The sequence below is a fragment of the Plodia interpunctella genome, chromosome 6 (genome assembly GCF_027563975.2).
Source record: "Plodia interpunctella isolate USDA-ARS_2022_Savannah chromosome 6, ilPloInte3.2, whole genome shotgun sequence".
Classification (NCBI taxonomy): domain Eukaryota; kingdom Metazoa; phylum Arthropoda; class Insecta; order Lepidoptera; family Pyralidae; genus Plodia; species Plodia interpunctella.
In genome coordinates, this window is record NC_071299.1 from 6,804,799 (window position 1) to 6,826,219 (window position 21,421).

The following is a 21,421-nucleotide window of genomic DNA, read 5'->3' on the forward strand; positions in this document are numbered from 1 at the left end:
ATGTTTAACCGGAGGCTGCAAGCGACGTGAGCCTGTTAATCATTGAACAAACACAGTAAGCGGCAAATATACTTAACGGTTTGACTTACTGTCCATCCTCGGTTTGTGCTTACAATGTAAAAAAACAGAAGTGTTTTGGTACTTAAAGAGACGAATTTGATTCGGGCAGGTCTATGATTTGATTTAAAACGATTCTAATTTTATAATTTCAAATCTCTTTCGAGAAACCTTTGAAAGGTAAAAAAATATATTTTTTATTTCTTAAAAAATGATTTCGATCTCTGCGTGTCGCTGAGACTTAAAAGTAAAAAAAGTGGTCAGAGATTAACAACACAAATATTTGATTAAATTTTCCTAAAATCCTTGGAATTAGTAGGTACTCCGTCGAAGTACTTATTAAATCCATGCTAAAAACATTGTCGAGGGACAGCGTACGAATTACATACAAGAACCGGACGTTTCAACTGCGTCATGACACGGGCAATTTGTAATTTCCCTCCAATTTGCAATATCAAGTATACAAATACCTCCGGCTGCGGTCGGGTTAAGCTGCGCGGTGTTCACAAAGCAATCCATAAGCGCACGGCTCGCGCACATTTGTTAATCACTGATCAAATGTGGTAACCACTGCATGCGGTAACTTGCTGCAATTTGGCTGTTCGTACGTATTTGATACGTGTAAGCTTCAATAATGTAATAATTTATTTTTATAGGTTACAAATAAACTAATTACTTTCAACGAAATTTTTGCATCTGCCGCTGTAACTAGTTTTCAAGCTATATAGTCAATTGTATTTTGTTATGATAATAAACTAAGAACAAAACTTATTAAATATGATTAATACGTATATGTATTAATACTTAAAATTTGCAGCAAATTTACAATCGACGGTTTTCTAAACATTATCAAAAACCTAATAAACTAGATAAAAATATTCGATGAATACGTAATATCTTAATCTGAGGCGTTCGATGTCAATTGCGCAATAACAAGAGGTTAGATGAGCAAAAAGCAGCTGTGGACCCACTCGCAGCGCTCGTAACTAGAGCCGTTACGCAATTCGGGAAACGGTCTAATTGATTCCTCGCCCTTTCGGCCAGACGGGGCGTAACATTATCGCACACAGGTGCCTTTGGTTATTTGCCTTCTCGCGACAATCTGGCGATTTCACGATCCGCCCCGCAGTATCTTGGCCCGATTGCTGTAACCAAATTTATTGTACATGTTATTTGCCTTCTCGCTATGTCCTATCGATAAATTGCAGTCTAACTGCATATACTATCCATAACACCATATACTAATGAATGATACTGATTAATTAAATACAAAATTACTCTACGCACAAAAAATATATATTTAATCCTAAAAGTTAATTACTAAACAAATCTAATAAAAACTTAAACCAAACTTAAAAATAAATGTAAATAGCTTTCAGGTGCTCTCTTTGTCAAGTAAATATAATAAAAACTAGCAGCCCGTCTATTTAATGTAGCATTTATTAGCATATTTTAAATCTTCGTATAATTTTATAAATGATTAGATTAGATTGACTCGTTCGATAAGGGACACGATATAAAATCACAGGCTTTATTGGCGCCCCACCTTGGTACGGGATCCTCGAAGCCCGTTTCACCTTTAATTGTATATCGGAAATTCTTTTTGTGACGTGACTCGATTAGTAATAAAGTCGAACGCGATGCCCTGTTTCGGAAATGGCTTAATTTTCACCGAGACGAAGTGCGCCGCACGTTCATGATGTGCTGAAGTATGGATAATTTGTAAAAAAATGTACCGTAGAGAATTGCATTGCTAGCTCTTGTTTAATTTTGTATTGAATATTCTGCATCTTGTTATTCTTTAAATATTTCGATCACACACTATGATAAAAAAATGAAACCCCTACATTTTCAATCATTCAAAAATTACTAGAAACTAAAATTTGATTCCCAAACACCGTGTACAGATTTACATTTTGATTTGTTACTTGAAAGAAAAGTTTTTACAGTGTAACCGCGCCTTAATTTTCCCGCGTGTGAAATCGAGCGGTGGTAGGCTCGGTAACATGAAATATGGAGAATCGCCGGCCGATTTGTATGCGCGCCGAACTCTTGCTAAGTAATTTATCTAAGAGTATTTTTGGCGGCAAGGGGTGCGGCAACGGTGTCTCGGGAAACTCTTTGAATCGGTGACGTGTCTCCACTCTTTCAATTACATTAAAAGCTTAATTAAGAATATTAGAGAAATGTCCTCGTTTACTTCCATGCTCTTTGGTAGTCTGCGAATTTTCCGAGTTTGTTCGAGGAGTCTTCGCCGCCGGCCGAACTTCTGAGATGCTTAGACGAAATGCGGCTCGCAATTAGAGTAATGGACGCAACCTTTCCGGCGAAATTAACGCCATTCGTCTATAGCAACGTAAGGGCGCACTCGGTACAATTAAGTTGTGGAGTGGAGAGAAATTGCAACAAGTGCAGCGGGCTTGGCTGCGTCCACGCTCCATTTAACCCACTCAGTTTGCCGGGCGCACCGAAACCTCTGCCAACTTACCTTCCCATAAGCACCTATTGCCAACTATTGTACAGTCCATTGCTCCTATACTTTTACACGATATTATTCAAGTTTCCTTGACTATCTGACAGGCAAGCCGCTAGACGCCGATTCAAGTTTCGTTCTGTTAATTGAAAACTTATACCGTCGCCTTCGCGTTGCGCCTTTATTGTCTATTTTCATCTCTGGAATTTTTCGTGAATCTTTTCCTTTCATAAGCATCTTTTTAACGAGATGTCTCCAACTTTTGTTTAAATCGGGCTTCATTTGGAGTTCTCACAATGAAACAAACTACGAATCTATGCCAAAAATGTTTTTTTTAACACTATTTTCGTACATAGCAACAAATCTTAGCTCGTCTATTTGTACTGATATTATATTTGGTACAAGCTGAAGCCTATCGTGCGCGTGGACTATCTACTAATTCCAGTGAATTATAAGTACGAAAGTATAAAAAAAACCAGCTGGACGGAGTATATTAACGATTATATATGATCTGTCATCATCGAAAATTAGACCTATACTGTTATCGCCTTCACTACACGGATAGTTTATGATTATGATTATATATATATACAGAATAACTAAGCTAGGAGCTAGTCCATTTGTGTTCTAATTCAGATTTTCCAAATTCCACATCAAATGATGAAAAGGTCTTTGATTTTTGTATCTCTATAGGAAATGCTTGTCAATCCGAACCACTTTTGCTTAGGCGTGTCATTTCCATATCTCTTATAGATTAGGTAGTCCTTTAGAGTAACGCATAAAAGCTGTTCATTCATCCATTTTGCAAAGAAATATATACCCTATATATTGCACCGTCTTTAGAGCTATACAAAAAAAAGTTTTAAAAAATCCTTCCAGCACTTCCGAAGATTTGCGTTTACAAACTAACAGACATCATCTGTTACTACTTCTTCATCGCCCTAAATTATTTTTTGTAAATATATCAAATGTACAGATTTTTTTTATTTTACTTTCATATTATTTGTATTGTATTATATTTTGGTACATATATTCATTTCATTTACTAGTTGCTCCGGGGTCTTCGCTCTGGTGGGAGATTCCGAATATAATGTATCCTATGTGCTAAACCCTTATATTCTTCCTCAGTTAAAATATAAACTTCCTCAATTATATCATTGGTGGAATTTATATCTATCTTTATTGCACAAAATACAACATGTAAAGTACAAGCATTGCCTGTTAGTGGTATTGGTTCTTGTTACCGATGTGTACTTTAGTACCTTTTCCAATATTATTATATTGAAATTCCGAATTTGTGTATTCAATCTCATCACATTACTTTTACGTATCGATGAGCCTATATTTCATGCAAAATATAGCAAAGTATCTCTCTCGTATCCCCGAACAATTTACCTAATGTTTGTAACGCTCCATCACTTTAACTTTCTATCTTCTCTCCATCTCGCCATACATTTAGACACGTATGAGTTCTTTTATTTTTCGTGAACTGAGCATGTTAAAATGGACTCTAGTGAGTCGAGATAAGTTCGTTGTCTGCTCGTATGAGGCAAAGACTTGTTGCTGGCCCGAAACGGCCGCTCTCCGGATCAAGCTGTCTTCCGAACTAGCTCTTCCTTCCCTATTTTCGGAGAAAACAAGGGAAAGTGTTTTCGGGACGACAATATCGCTATCTGTTCGCGAACACATAATTTGTCGCACGAGACTTGATGTGGACACCCTCGATTTGCGTCGCGTTTGATGTATTTCTACTTCTCTAATGTGTGTGTGATATTTTCCCCTTATATTCGTTTCTTATTCCAAGAAAGATACGTGACTTGATGGTCTCCTAATATAATTATTTATTTTTGCATTGATTACTGAATATGAATATCAGTTCAATTCATGAAATGCAATGAATTAAATATATTAATATCGAAAATTTAACATACAATAAAAGCCGCTTGAGTTATATAGAGGTAGTTTTATTTCAGTTTTACTAGAAATTGAAACATTATGGCTCGTAAAGGTTTCATATCTATTTACTCAAAGCTCGTACTTGACACTCAGTTTAACGTGACTGTCAACTTCTCATAGTTCAACTTAAGTTAGCCTCAAATCTCCTTAATCCACTAACTTTGGTTTAATTAAATTTGTATGTATGACGAACTTTAGATGGTTTAAAGGAAGCATCGATGACTGAAACTTAATAATTTTCATTCACTTCTATGTAAGTCATGAATATTGTATGTGTAGTCAAACTAGTTAGGGCTTTTCGTTTATGTGTTTTTATTTATGTTTATTATATATTATTAAAATAATACCACTATAATTAACTTTATTATTTTAATTTTCGTTGATTGATCCTTTAAATACAGCACACGATTTTGTCATTTAGCCCAAAAGTTTGTTAACTTATGTGCATTGATATTCAACTTAAAAATACTACGCCATGTGGACCCCATGGTTATGTGCTATAAATTAATTGTATTTAAAGGATCAACGAAAATTAAATTAATGAAGTGAATTTTAGTGGCTATTTTCATAAAGATTTTCAAATACTACATTTATAGGTAATAAACTAATTTGAATAAATTTCTACATGCGCAAGTTTTTATTCAATAGCATAAAGTCTAAATAGCATAAACTTGCATCGACATTTTCCTTTTTATTCACGAGGTATCAAATTCCATTTTACAGAATTTCATTATGTTTTCATATCTCAAAAGGAAATTGTAACTTTGAAATATCTTAAGAAAGTACCCCGTGAACGGGGGCTTAACCCGCGAGTGCTTGGGGCGCGTTTATCCACGCAATCTAGCATCCGTGACGCCAACCGGGCTTTTTGTCTCCAGACAATCTGATCGGACAACTTCCCCCGACTGAGTTATAGCTTAAGGAACTTACCACTTCACTCGACCGCGCCGCCACCACCGTCTCGCCGACACTTTAACCTGCACGTGTCTTTTTTATAAAGCTTAGTTTCACATTTTTTTAATTATCTCCCAATTGCTTGCAAACCCGTTTACAAACAACTGAATGTTAACAAAAATTCTACACACAAAGTATAATTCAAAATGTATTAGACCGCATAATCAAGTCGTCACAATAGAACTAGAGTGCCAAGAAAACACAAAAAACTTTTCCAATTACCTATTCAACGAGTCAGTTCCGAAGAAACTGCTTCTTGAACAAACACCTCTATGAAAAGAAATCACCGAATAGGTGAGTGCGGGTAAACTCACGAGTAAACATTTGCGTATGTAAACTGAAATTATTCACGAAAAAACTTTTAATGGCGTCCCCGGAGTTCCCGTCAAACATTTATCAACAAAAGAACGAACGTCCCGCAGGCGATGGAACTTGAAATGTATGGAAATTACCCAGTCACGAGCGGGAGAACAATTCACTAACGTCGGCATAGGCAAATGTTTTTGTTGCAGCTTGTTTCGTTGTATAACTTGTTCGGATTTGGAGTTACAACTGTGTGAGCCTGAACCGACCGCCGCGCAATCTTGTGTGAGGCTGAAGTAAAACATTCAGAAGATGCAAGTGAAGTCTGCGAGTGACTCGTCAGATGTTCGCCGAGAGCCGCTCGTTGGGCGCCAAATAACTCGGAACGGAATAATGAACCGCTTCAGATTCTTCAACAAACAATCCCTGTCATTGCGATTGCACTGGGAAGATTAAAATTTTATAAATTTCAGCAGTTGTAAGGAAAGGCAAAATATTTTGTGAAATATTTGCTGTAATAGCTGAAATAAATTGTTGTTGTTCCGAAAATTGATTTTTATATAGTAAAATAACACGCAAACGGAAATTTGTCTTATTATTTGCTCTAATATTGATTATGTTGTATATGTTGTCATGTTGAGTTATAGAAATTTAATTATTTAGAAATCAATATATATTTTCACGATATCTGCCTAATTTCAAAGACTAACTGAGAAGGTAGATAGAATAAATACGTTCGGAACGGACACCGTTTCATTTGCATTTCAATCAGAATGATATAGCCGCTGGAAAGGAAAATCCGCTCCGTCGCCTCACTTAAAGCTTTTGAAATATTCCTATAACTTCTGATTCTACGAGAAAAAAATCCTATTTGAATTGGAAAGATCAAAGCGTAAAAATTTATCGTTACAAAAAAGCGCGGCAGGAACGTCCAAAAAGACGTCAGGCACTTATTATTTCAACAGAGCGAGTGTCTCGTCTCCTTTCTCATTCTATTTGTCTTTTCGATTGTTCCGGTGCATAGACTCCTCCATTACTCGGCACTGAAAGGAAAGTTTTGTATTCAATTTGGTATTATAATTCCCATTTGAAGTCGCCACGCACCATCGCGCCGACATCGGCTATGTAAATGGGCGTTTCCGGGACTTAGTCGCATTTTCACAAAAAAGTGAAATAATTTCTATTACTCATTTTTACCTGTAGATTCAATACTTTTAAATTGTCTTATCTATTTTTTGCATGTGTTCTCGAATTGATGACAGATGTAGGCTTCATGTTTTGGTTTGACAACGATTTCTGGCTCAGTCGAGATGCTCGCATGTGCTCGCGCGTTTATGTTGCTACGTATTCTGTAAGCCATAAGTTTTAGTGGAGCGTTTATTTATCCAGCCATTGCTTGGCAACTTCTTCAGTTTGTGTAAATATTTCCGTGCGCTTACCTGATGTGAATTTTTATTCAGCTTCGCGCACACCTCCGCCGGGAGACAAGGAAATATTTCAGAGTTTCTCTTCAATTTAAAATGGAAACTTATCCCTCGGCTACCATAAAGTCTGCATTTTCCATAGAAATCCACCTGGCTCGCCGTAGTCGATCCTAACCGGTGTCCGCTGTGAATCCAGCTGGATTTAGACCGCGTCGACTGAACGGGGCCTCCGAGAGGAGCGACTTGCATCTACAACGCGACAGGTTTTATTTTACGAGATGGTTTCCGTGGCCGTTTCGCAGATACTAAAATAATAAGAGTTTTACGTCGCCACGTATTATGTAGCTTTTATGGTCGCGAAACTCCAAGAGCGCTGTTACTGCAGCTTACGAGAGCTCTCGTGACGAAATAATTAACCCGTGTTGCTCATATTAGACTGCTCTCTACTCGCTCCGACTACTTACGTACTTAACATTTTATTATTATATCAGAATGGTCTCTAAATTAAGATTTACTTTAGAAAAACATTTAACTGTTATATAAAATTCAATTAACGGTATAACGAGATGTGTTTCTTGTTTTTGCGAGGGCTAGATCATTTTTAATTAACCCAAATGAATTCAAGTCTCGAACTTCGTCTTGAGATGCGATGGACGTTAAAACTAATTTACTTAGCAGCAAAATTAATAATACGAATTCATGTTTCTCATTGCTAGTAATAGCCGAGTAATTACAACTCGCTGATAATAATGATTTATTGCAATACGTGATAATTACCGGCTTTGTAAAATCACAGTTGAGATATAGGAGCGAGCCGAACGTCTATATTCGAGGCAGAGACAAGGGACCGATAACAGATTACCCGCAAACACGTTTTAAATTCATTTCCCGACCCGAGCGGCGATCGCTCCCCGATAAAATGTGGGGACGACCCGGCGAACGGGGACATATTTACTTTGTCTCCCCGCGACGCGCCCGCGGCCACTTGCCCGCCCAGGTAACGTTCCGAAGTGGCAAAATATTTGTGTTGGCCGTTACCCGTCTGTTCCGATTTGAGAACATTAGCTCCTCTCAAATCTGAGCTCACTTTTACATAAATCGACACTTACGAAAGATACCCACGATTTAAACAATAGCATTCTTACCCTATATGATATCGCAGTCTATATTGAAAACAAAAAGTAAAATGCTCATAAAAATAACCATTTTTAACCATTTGCTATGTGAAGTCAACCGACTTCAAGCAAAAACCATCAACTGAAGATTTTGAAACGAGGTAAATACGTAAAAGGTTATTAATAACATGTATATTTTACTAGCTTTTTCTCTCGTGTTAGCAGAGCAGAGCTCGTTACCGACCGCCAAAGGTTGCCAGATGCGGCACTCTTAAAGTAAGTAGCGAGCGAGCAAATTTCGTTAATATCAATTTTGAAACTAGTGTTGTGCACGAAACTTGTCCACTGCAGTTAAGTCCATTAGCACGTCACTAGGACTGTTTTGACGCCGGCTCTTTGGAGACCACGCTTTCGACGTTCGCACGTTGTTTATCCGGTCAATTGCTTTGTACCACAAAGCCTTTGCGAGGAAGTTCCTCATAATTTTATTGTTCTCACAGAGCTGCAGTGCGACGTGTGAAATTTGTTGTTTGCTTTTTCTTTTCATCTGTTGCGGGTTTGGAAAATACTGACTTGTTTAATGTTCATAAGAAGTAACATTGTAACAAAATCATGTTTGAAAAGGTGTTTCTTTAAACTGAAAATCAAAAAAGCTATAGAAACTCTTTCTATCTCATCTTTACATCTTCTCGGTTACAGTCGCCGCTTTAAAAATATGACTTTAACGGAGACATCAACCCTGAAATGCTGTTGTTACCAAGCTGTCAAGGCTTTTTGTTCCTTGATCGCCTCATTTGTAAAAATTATTGTGTAGCTTTATAGTCTCGCGTATTTCTTTCAATTAGATTTCCACTAAATTCAAAAGGGCTTTAAAGCATGGAAGTTGTTATTGTTACTCGGCATGTGTTCTCAAAGAGATTGTATATCTAGATGATCTCCCTGCGGGCGCAATCCAAGCCCGGTTTGTAACTCGCTATCAAAGATATCGATACTGCAATATGAAACGCGTAATGGCCGATGTTCTGCTTACTGCCCCCAAGTTAAACTTAGTTACTTTTGAATTCCCTTAATCAATATCTTATAGTTTACAACCATAGATTTTCCGTTTATTTTGCTTAAAATTTCAATGTTAAGTTTAAATTTTACAAATTGAATTTGGTCATATTAATGTCTGCGTCCATAGTATTTTCATTTTATTAATAAAGCAACAATTATCTGTGTACATATATCATCAAGGTATACGCTTGCAAATAATGTTATGTTTTTGGTTTTCGTGACTAAAACATGAGTCCTAATAATTCGAATATTATCATTACTCATCATTGGAAATCCTTAATTGATTAAATTATGTTGGGATTAACACTATGCTATTATGACTCCATCGAGAAGGGTAAATGAATGATTACCGTGATAATGTTCCTATAATCCAAAGGACAACTCTTCAAGAGGAAAATGGGCGAATAGGGACAAACAAGTATTTAAATCTCTGCCGTTTTTTATTCATCTTTGTGGTACGCCAACGGCGGTTAAATATCTAAAGGGAACCCAGCTCCCAGAGACAAATGTAAACACGACATCGCCTTTGAAGCACCATCCTCTAGGTTTGTCTGCTTACCATAAAGTTTCACGTCGAACTTAAGATTGTTTCGGGGATTTTGAAAAGCTTTTTTTTTGTTTGGCTCACCTATTTCTAGATAAAATCTTTAAATTAGCTATTGTGATAAAATTTATATTATTTTTGAAACAATACAATACAATAATTTATCATATTTTTTCGCTCGTTATTTTATTTTAAAAAAATATCCCATGTATGCTGTGATGAGAAATATTTTTAATTTAATCATATTTTAAATATAAAATACCTAATCATGACCCGCGGCTTGTGATAGAAAGAATACATATCATATACGATTACTGTCTAGTTAACGTAAACCGTCCCTTTCACTATATTTTACGGATTTTCCCGCACTTGGATACATGTAGGTATTACCGAAACATATTTTTCGAAGCAGTTTAAAGACGGCATACATAATCTAGTGTCGGATGCATTTCTCAAAGAGTTGACATCAACATAATCCGAATTGACACTCTTTGACGTAACTTTGAAACGACTATGGAGTGTCACATTTTGCTTTCTTTCTGTTTCTTTCTAGAACTATTATGTCTTCAACCATCAAAAATATCTTGTTGAATTGAGTTGTGAATGTTATTTCAAAGAGAATATACATTTTATCATACTTTAGATATAAAATGTTATTCTCTTTCCTATAAAAATTGAGATTTTTAATCAAAAATAATATATTGTGATTGAGCTCAATGGTGCAGTGATTAGCGTGCTCTGCCTGTGATAGTGGCGGTTAAGACACTCTCACAATGGTCAGTCATTGGATGTGTGACCAAAATTATCTTGAGCTCCTCCCTACTTCGGAAAAGCCGTTGGTCAATCGGCAATGGGCCCGCGTAGTGGCCCAAATTCCATATCCATCCACATGGCTATTAATAAATAGATTGTGTGTGAAATGACATGAAGACAATCGTATTATATTCATTTTAATATAATAAATCCGTACATGAAACAAACTCTTATGCATTTCGCGCTGTGCTTATTATTGCTTATTATATCAGTTCCCAGAAAATGCTTCACAAACGAGAAAGGCGGGGAAAGTCAAGTGATTTCGTATATTTGTTTAACTGATGCTTTACATGTCGATATACTAAATCGGAGAGGCGTGAGAGTGCTTCAAATAACAAACGAAATCGCGGCATGTATATCGGGCACGAATATAACATTTGGGAGGCAAAAGGAAAATATGAAAAGGCAGAATATTGCCCGACGAAATTACGATCGTTTTGGATTCAGTACGGCCCATTGAGGGGTGAATTGTTACCTTCCTACTTCGGTATAAAGAATCTATTTGTTTTTCTTCGTCGACAGTGATATGGATTGTGTTTTTCTCTCAATTTGCGAATAAGAGCCGAGAGAATCCATGTGCGTGGTTCGTTAGAGTGGTGATAAATGTAATGTGCTTTGTGGAAAGTAATTCAGGAATAACGAGATGACATGACAATATGACTCCGTTTTATAAATATAGTAAAACAGCAAATGTAATGTAAGTTAAAAGTCTGTTCAATTCAATACTGAGAAAAACATGTTAAATAGTGTAGTTTCAAATAGTCTAAATAATGATTATTTATTCTACTATTTTACCTAGTATGTAAATTTATTGAATTCATCATTAAAAGATAATTAATCTTCATTTACTGTACGGGCAATTAATCTGTAACAATAATGTAAGGTCGTAAACGGTTAGTTATACAATAGTAACTAAACATCCCAAACCGAACTCAAGGGCATTTCGACTATTTTGCTCTTTAATCGATGTGATGTCTTTTCTTTAGAATTTAGTGTGATAAAGATGCAAATTTTGAATAGCCAAAAATATTTTTTAATGTATTTTATTATAACACTTCAAAATCCACAATTAAAATGTATTATTAACCATATTATGGCTGTCAGTTCAGTCTTTTTATAATATTATGTACAGTTAGTTATATATACGCCTTGATATTTTTTTTAGGTTTTAGGTCCACTTTGCTCGTTGCCTTGTTTGTGTACCAAATCTGGCTTGCACTGCAGTTTTTATCGATGGGATCGTTACTCCAGCATTTATTTGCCCATATCTAACAGAGCAGGAAAGAGCATCCAATTAATACTCAAAGTCCCGGGAATCGAATATTCGCATCAACAGGACAAATGTCCCTTTAAACTTTGATAGTTTCTCGTTAGAGGCAGTGAAGGAGCCACGGTGAATTCACTGAGAAGCCAACTTGGTTTTAACGAACGAATGAATGAACCCTTTTAGTTTTCTCAGTTTTGCGTATAAATTGTCGCGTGCCAATAAAAATCACTCTTCGCTAAATTATAAAAATATGTGTCTGTTCAGCAGGTTATATAATTTCCGCGTTTTTGAAATAATTTAGCTACACTTTTATTTTTGATACACATCAAAAGAGGCGGCATGTCTGCGATTGTTCTCACGCGTTACATTACCCGCCTCTCTTGTACAATAAATAGCGACCATTAACACATTTCTTGCAGTGACATTAGGCTTTATTGGATCTACAGGAGTAACTCAATCTCACGAGAATAAGACAAAGTAGGGTCGAGATTAATTTTATTGGAGATAATTACGATAAGGTCTATAGCACCGGTAGCACCCGTCCGAGGCGCTCGGCGAACGCTCGCATGCACTTTATGGAAATCTAGATCTTTGTCAAGCTTTCATTCCAGTTCTTTATAAAGTAATGAACGCCATAAAACACCAGGGGTGCTCCTGCCCACTGCGCTATATTTATTTAAATCGTCTCGTATGCAAATGAACGTCGCCTCTAAATGTTGCCCTTTGTTCTCCTCGCTTTATTTCTGTTAACTTTTATCTTCACTTCTTCTCGAGCTGGATTAGTTTGACTCTAATAATATCGTAAATTGAGCGCTTGTTACTCTACAGAGCGAGACTGAGCATAATGATACGATCTATCCGGGTTACAGGTTCTACATACCTTCTAATTGAGGCTTAATCAGTATGCAGCATGATAGTGCACTGTAGTTTCTAGTATCGGCCTGGATGGCGTCAGGTCAACATAGTTTAGTTATTGCTGGAAGTTAAAATGGTATGCGAGTTGCGCTCGAGTGGCGGTTAACGTCTGACGTCTCTATTCATTACAGAAATAACCGGCCCACAACTTTGTTCGCACAAACTCGCTCCTCCTACTTTCCCTATAAAGTAGAGTTGTGACAGCGAGTAATGTCTCCTTATATTGTTCTGGGGCTAAGAGGTTTGCCTCTAGTTGTGATGAGAATTGTTAACTTTTACATTGTCTTGTGTCTTGTTAATTTATCGCGGCCGCATTGTGAATTTTTAAAGCAACTTGCAATGGTATGTACAACGTTAATCTTTAACTTCTGGCTAGTATATACTCGTTCAGTGAAATTGAAGAAAACAAGTTGTTACGGTTTGTTAATGTGCGGGAGAGGTCTTAATATCTTTATATAATATAGGCTAAAGAGTTTAGGCGATAAATCGATACTTGGGAATATCGATTATGAAGTCAGTGCGAAAATCGTCAGGCGCGTGCGGGTTCTTGACAAATGTCCGTTATAAGCGCTGAACAAATTGGTGCAATTAATTACCAGTGGAGCTGGCGGTGTTCAGCCGCCAAATATTATCAAGATCGTTAATGTCGACATGTTACTCCGAGGCGTTCGGGAGTTCGCCGTGCTAAACACGTGCGGCGCACGCGGCGCTAATCGTGACAAACATCCTGGCGCTTAGTTCGGTCATTTAGAATCATTTAGTTCACAATTATATACAGAATGTTCCTTTGCACGATAATTGCCATAGACTTACAAATACTTAGCAACTTTTGACGGCGCCTCGTTTTGACCTCAAAAATCGCTAGTTTTCCAATCTTCTGGTTCGAGTCTTCCACAGTTATTATTTCGAGTTGTTTGCGTGAAAAATAATTCTTTTATTTTTCATAGACTACCTCCACAGCGACAAAGTATTAAAAGCTGCCGTTAAATTTCATTCTGAGCTTTTGAAATGGGAGCTTTGTAAAAATTTCCGTAATTAATCCAATAGCGTTCAATTGGAAGCGAACATTTCCTTTGAGTTGCAACCATTTTCTTTTAGTAAATCTTTTGGAAATACAAACTTAACTTCATTTGTAGTAAAATATATAACATTTAATAAAAGGCGCAAATGTGTGGAAATACACTTCATTGGTCCATCCGCTCGTCAGATTTTTAATTATATTTCCAAAAGGCTTGGTCCAGGTATCACAGACCTACATTTTTTATCTCATTATTTTAATTAAGTTTTAAACAGTTTATTGTAAGAAATCGGATCTAGCTTGTTTATACTAAAACGCAGATCCAAGTGTATTTTGTTAACGATTCAATCCAAAGTATCCAGCTCATAAAACACGAATATAAAACTGTACGAGTAACACATGACTCTTAATGAAAAGTATATTATCTCACATAAAAACATTTTATGCTCGTTTTCACTGCTGGTTATTAAATTAAATCATAATTTACACACGTCGAGTTAAATCAGACTGTAAGCTCGTGAAATCGCAATAAAAATTATTAGACTCGTTACAGCTTTCCCCCGCTTAGACCCTTTTTTATTTTTTTCATATTAGAGACCCGTTCTGAACAATGACGTCATAAATGCCGAAGCGATTTTTCATTCACATCGTAAAAGTTTACTTTTTTCGACTTTCGTTTGGTTAGAATCTGTGACCTATTTTTTATTCAAGTGTTGCTCCACGTTTCTTTTCTTTGTATCTACTTGTGAAATGTAGTTATGTAGTACTTTCTACTTGTGAAATGTAGTTATGTAGTAGACAAACAGATTATGACAACAAAAAGTTATAACTTTTTATTGTTATAATCTGTTTGTCTGCACTAAAATTAAAAACTATGTTCTGTTATAACATACATTTTTGTTATTTAATATGATGAGTCTCACAAATGCCTATATCCTGCACATCGATTGAATCATGTAAATAAGTATTTCTTGACAAAACAAGTCCTTCCAAGAAAATACTCAGCGATATAAAACCATTATAAGATGCCATTTGCGCTCGTTTTAGTGCTGCATGTAATAGAAAAATTGGAGATGTCGAGTCGGGATCGGAACCATTATATTTTACTCTGAATCGATTAATGTCTCTCGGATAGTGTTAGAGTCGCATAAATATTTCATATGACATCGATAGTGGGCTGTCGATCGCTTTTACGATCTTCATAAAAATCGAGAAGTGCTCGCTTTAGTGGACTCGGTTTATTGATGCTTCAATCGATAGCAACTGTTATTTAGATATTTTTGCAAAATTTCGCTATCTGTTTAAAAAATATTATTAAATATATGTTCCAAACATTTAATAGAAAACCAACAAATTTCGCACAGAATATTGTTTACCTATTCATCCCGTTCAAACATATTCCTTAAAATCTCACCGATCGGTCTTCTACCCCAAATTTGGCTTTCGTGCCCTCTATATCGAAGTTTGTATACATTCGGGTTCGTATAGGGTGACAAATCAATCAATAAAGGTTTTCCCAGTGGTCACAACTCCACACCTAGTAAAGTTTCGGGTAGCGACAAAATGATTTGGCAACATTCCGTATATATTTGATAAAACAATATTGACCCGACTCGAGGAAGTCACTTTGTGTAGCACCCGGGGAATCTATCGGTCCCATCTTTTAGGAATTTTCTGTAACATTTTAATATCACTAATAGATTATCCGTATTGGTTCCCGACAATGGAAATAAAAGCGAATATTTCTTTTTGGCCGCGTAAACATATCATTTTGCTTGCGTGGTATCTCTCAAAAGCGACCGAGACCCACCCGTCTGATCTGAGTAAACCTTTCATGTAATTTTATTCCCGATATTTTGATATGAGAGACCCTCGAATCACGTTCATTCAAATGACATATTGGAGAAACGTTTGAGTATGTCCTGATCGGGAAAAGATCCACAGTTTCTTTTCGAGAGAAAACCAAATACTATCAACTGAAGAGCCAATTTAAGAAATTAATTATGCGGTGCTATCACTTTGTTATATTCTGTAAATTATTTCTTATTTACTGAAACTAGTTGCTACATGATATATTAAATAATCAAAGTGTATTTATTTTACTACATTTATCATCTTATTATAACGCTTTGATTAAATTTACTTTCTGATAATACCTAAATCAAACTATGGTGAGATAAAAATTATGTCAGATGCCTTAGGCAAGTTGAATAAATCTAGCACCAGTGTTAGTTATAACACATCCGATAAGAGGAAGTTAGTCGGACAAGTTTGTTTTTACATATTAAACTTCGATTTTTCTTTAGTATAACAGTGTACTCGGAGTCGTATCTAATGATATCAATAAAAAGCCTAAAAGATAAATATTTGTTTTTCTAGAAATTGTATTTAAATAATATTTATTTGATGCTTCTTGAAGCGACCAATGACTGTCTTCTTCGTAATGAAGGCGTTCAACATCATTCTTCATTAACTTGAGAAATTGTTATGGAAACGAAAACTGCCCTCTTTGCAACGCATTCCGCCATTCTGCTCCAAAATTTCCATCTCTGTTGTTTCTTTGTTGTGAAAAATGTTATTTAATTTCAGGCAATTATTACACGCGCTCTACGAAATTACTCCAAGGAATAGGACTCGCGGATGTTGGTTTTATTTCTGAAACGGTTCTTTTTTCTACAATGAACGCTTTATGCCACAAAATGGGATTCCAGCTGTTAGCGTAATCTGCGCTTTATTATATTATGTAAATTGCAAATATGCTGCTTTGTTATTCAACATTGATAACGAATCTTTATTGCGTTATTTATGAGAGAAGTTATCTTTGATTGTTATTTATTGCTGAAAATGTTATGGTTAAATTTGAACCAAACTTATTATTATCCTATAATAGTGTATTGAATTAAGAATTTCTTATTTCGTAATCCAATTTTGGGATGTTTTTCCAATGCTAATACGATAAATTCCCGTGTGATATCGATATCCCGCGAGTATCGAGTGCGAGTAGTAGCGTGAATAAATTATTGCAATGTTTATGTTGATCGAGACGACAATGCCGCGTCAGCAGCCGGTTGTCGTTCTGTCAATTTATTGAAAGTGTTTGAGGGAGAAGGCTTTATTAAATGTGTCGTGTGAGTAATATAGCAAACTGCTGGGGCTGTGAAATATATAGCTTTTGATCTGTCTGTATCATATTAGGTTAATATCATTTAAAAAAAAATAACAATATTAGACATAAATTGATTTTATATAGATAGTCGCAGTGGGATATCTACAGGCTGGGAAAAGGCAAAATATAATGAAAACATGAATAAGAAGAACAAAGATTTCATACACCTAATTGCATTAGTCAACTTTGATGTTAATTTTAACATGCACAAAGTATGCCAATTTATCTAAACGTCAGCGGCACGCAGGTTAAAGTTAATATCGTAGTGACTAGTTCAACTCACACTTTGGTGTTAATTGCGTAGAATTTTATTAAGCTAGTTGGACTAACTAATAACTAACTAATAATTTTAGTTTTAATTTTGTCACAAGATGGGGCAGGTGCGGCGAAATTCGCGACGAAAATCCGCGGTGACGCGCGACGTTGCGAGGCAGCGTCGCGTCATTTGTACATTTGCTTTATTACATAGGTGATTTATACCTTCACCCGGTGCGTTTAACTGCTCAGTTCTGTCATTTCGTCGTCTTAAATTGAGATTGATCCCAGGCAAGGGCGGGTTGACGTACACTGACATGACTCGAAATTGTATTTTTGTTTTATTTCGTTATTCGCTGGCGCGGAGATCGCTGACGGGCATATTCAGACTGTGACACTACATGGGTTATATTCATTCATCATTAAATTATAGAATATTTCCATCTCGTTTGGTGAACTTTCTTTCAGTCTTAAATAAAAACAAGTTCGTGAAACTTTACAAATTAAGATATTATTTTATCTCTATATAGGATTTTTTATATATTACTAGAATTAGATATTGTTAGTTTGATATTAAATATATGTTTCCGTTGTTCCAGAGAGGCTCAGACGAGCTTCTTTCGCAGAGTGGCGTCACCGTCATGGCGCCCGCTGCTCCGCACCACGCCGACAATAACAACCAGGATTCTGCTGCGAAAAAGGTAAATTTATCATCTATTTACATGCTAAAAGTAGCGGTAACAGCGGTACGAACGTGCCGTTCTATAGTTGAAAGAATAAGCTAAGAGAACCATTCGGTACACACAGTAGTACACAGGAAAAAACGTGGACATATAAATAACAGTATGAATTCAATTGACAAAATTTACTACAAGTTAATTGGAAATACTATTTGCTTTTAAAGCATCTCGCTTCGACCGTGTATACGACTACGAAGTGTTGAATCTGCAGATACGGCGTAGCACCTCGTAGACCCGCGCCGATTTCGTCGCATGTAGTGTTTGTAGCAATCACTGAGGGATATGTATTTCAAAAGATTAACCTATTAATTAAATTTATCGAAAGTTTATTAATAAAGTGTGGTTTATTTTTTTATTATACTTAATGAAACAGTCACTAATTTTACGTGTATCAATAAAAAATTAAGATACTTATATTTTGTAAAACAATAATAACCAGAGTTTGAATTGGTTACTCCCATAATCCCTGATATATCTGTTAATATTTTTAAATGATTCAATTGTTATTCCCCAAAACAAAACATGAAACGTAAAGTGTTGTAAAATCAATCCGTAATTGATTTCATTTGCATTTATGACGAATACGTGCGGTATGCTGAGAGCCCTGTGAATATCTCTTATTTTTTTACTTTTTACTTTTGATTTTACTCGTTAAGATTTTTGTTTAAATAAACCAGTTGGATTTATTTGTGAATAATATATATCCCCTTTACTCAAACAAAAAAGTTTTAAAAAATCTGTTTTTATTTCTTAATTTTATGATTGTGAAATTGAGGTATTTTTTATTAATATTCGCAATAATGTATAATTCTCCAGGTAAGACGTTTCTAACTTCCACCAAAATGTCATCAAATTATAAATCAAAAATTTCAATGTCCAAAATCACGTTTCTTCGGTTACGTAATTAACCGAAAAACGATTAATCGCGATAAAGCGATAAAACGAGGGAATCGCAAAACCGAAATAAGTATAAAAATAAAAGGCCCCTCATAAAAAGCCAACGTGCTATAAAGGGCTTCCCTGGAGGATTCGAGGGCCAAATTTTTATTAATCTCCACCCTGACCTGCCGATGTCGAATGGAATTTTTACATAATACATTTAAACAAAATGGAATTATAAATTGTTAACGGCGAGTTTTTATAAAATGTTCTAACGGTATTTCTTCGATACTAGATCAATACTGTTAAGTTTTCTTCATGCTTCGAAAAATATGGAGCGCGCATCGGTATTACTGTTTATGTGAGAACCGAAAATAAGGTAGGTAAATATCTGATGGCAGCTTGGACAGAACCAATCAACTTTTTCATACTTGAGAAAATACAAACAGTTCGATGCTCGTATGTTTTTCCGAATTCTAAACACGAACGTAGGTAACTGTTGTTTTTAACTCACTAAATGGGAAACAATCGACACACGAGGAACTGTAAAAAATAAACATCAGTTTTGGGTGTACACCAGCGCAGTAGTTCCATCGTATTTACATAAATACGGGCGCGAATCGCATGCACACTTTGTTCGCTATACAAATACGCTTGTCTGTTTGTGGAGGCCAGCGACCAACCAGATGGATTGTACCATCCATTAAAAGTTTAATGAACGAAGCCTATCTGTAATATTACATCTGTGCACTATGGGCGCACAGATCGTCAGAAAATATATTTTGGGGGTGTGATGCCATGAAGCCTGGAGTCATTGTAAAAATTTAACCTAGCCCCCTCCGTACTGTCAGCCCTCCTTGAGAATGCTATTGTTGCCTATCTGCTGCAAGTCAATTTACTTTTTTAAAAGAAAACAGATTACAGTTAACTCAAATGTGAAAAAGCTATCCATTAAAATGCATCCATAAAATTCATCGAAATTACAGCGTCCATTGATTACAAAAAATGATTCATTTCTGCCTAAAATGCTACGTTAGCTTTTTGTAATCAGTCATTTTTTCTTTTATTTTGGAAATGTCCTCCCTTTAGTTCTTGGGCAAAAATTTTATTGTAAATAATAGTACGTAAATTAATAGAAATGAACCTCCAAAAAGAAACCATTTTCGTATTCTTTCCCGAGGGCAGTTTGTTTCTCGCTGTCACCGGTCATTATGTCACGGAGCTTGAAATGAACGAAATGAATACGAGTAATGTAAAAAATATGTGCTCTGTATACGTGAAGAAATTTTGTTCTCTATTTTTGTAAATAAGGTTTTATTGTAATTTAGTAATTTGTTACAAGAATTTGTGACGTGGCCAGATCGTTAAGAGTCCCACAGAGCAAAACATTCAAATCAAATGTGAGAAGGTTCGCTCTGCAAAATGCATATTACACGCGCGCCTGCAAAACAAGGTGGCGTTATTATATTGGTTCTTTTTGCTAACCATTTACTCTTGTTTGTTAAAGCAAACCTGAAAAAACCACGCCACAGTAATCTTAATTACATTGTGATCTCATTACAGCCCGGCCTTAATTCATAATTAAATAGGGACGTGTCCCTGCGCCGCTTATTTATTTGCTATTTCATGGTTTTGCGATTGCGCCACCTTTTTTTTCCACCGCGAAAATTTTAGTACTGCCTATTTTGCGTCACCCCTTCTTCTTTGTCACTCTGAATATTCATTTGGAACTCATCGGCAGAATGGCAACTCGTTTTTAAAAGTATTTTTTTATGTCCTCTCTTTGTGTTGTTCGGCGAGCACCTCGTGCTGTGAAAATATTGAAGGAAGTGCCGCCGAGTAGGTAAACATTTTTTTACAAAATGTTTTATGAGACGAACTTATCTTGTTAGGAAATTTCCTGCAGCCCGTTTTTGTTAAATCTTAGCCCATACAGATTTATTGTTATTACATCGTGCACCTCCGTGCCTCAGCGGCAGTTTCTTCGCGAACTCCGCTTATGTCAAATTATTAATTTTAAAGAGCCTCACCCTCGTCGCCCGGTTTCCGCCACACAATCGAACGACACCGTTTGACAGCAGAGTTGCTGACAACTGACAGCTCGTATTTTAATATTGGGAAATGTTTTCACTTAACGAATACCGTATCAGACAGAGCACGTCTGCAGAAAACACACTAATCAACCCTCGTCCTCTTTGACCGGGTCATTAATGTCCAAATAAAGTAATTAATTATGTTCCCGTTTTTTCCTCATTTTCCTCTGACGGCGTCCTGTAAAAACTTAGAGGGCCGCGCAATAGAGATCAATCAAATCAGTGACTGCTTCAGGTTCTGCGGTTACCACTACTTAAGCATTTACGAGGTTGTCTTCCGGAGTTACGAGTGTTTGCACAGGTTCACTGTTCTTTGGGAAACAAATTGTCTTTTTTACTTATTCATCGTCGTAATCTTATTAAATGTCCTTTTTCTACCTGGTCGGTTCCTGA

At 36.1% G+C, this 21,421-nt stretch overlaps 1 protein-coding gene across 16 annotated transcripts in view; it reads left to right on the forward strand.

The window, feature by feature from the left end:
- heph (hephaestus) overlaps positions 1 to 21,421 on the forward strand; it is a 359,023-nt gene that overhangs the window by 293,750 nt on the left and 43,852 nt on the right. For all 16 annotated transcript variants that reach the window (XM_053746143.2, XM_053746137.2, XM_064436007.1 and 13 more), the window contains one exon: positions 17,916 to 18,017. In XM_053746143.2, coding sequence (XP_053602118.1) covers positions 17,916 to 18,017 — 102 coding nt within the window. Of the gene's footprint in view, positions 1 to 17,915; positions 18,018 to 21,421 lie in introns of those variants that run through there.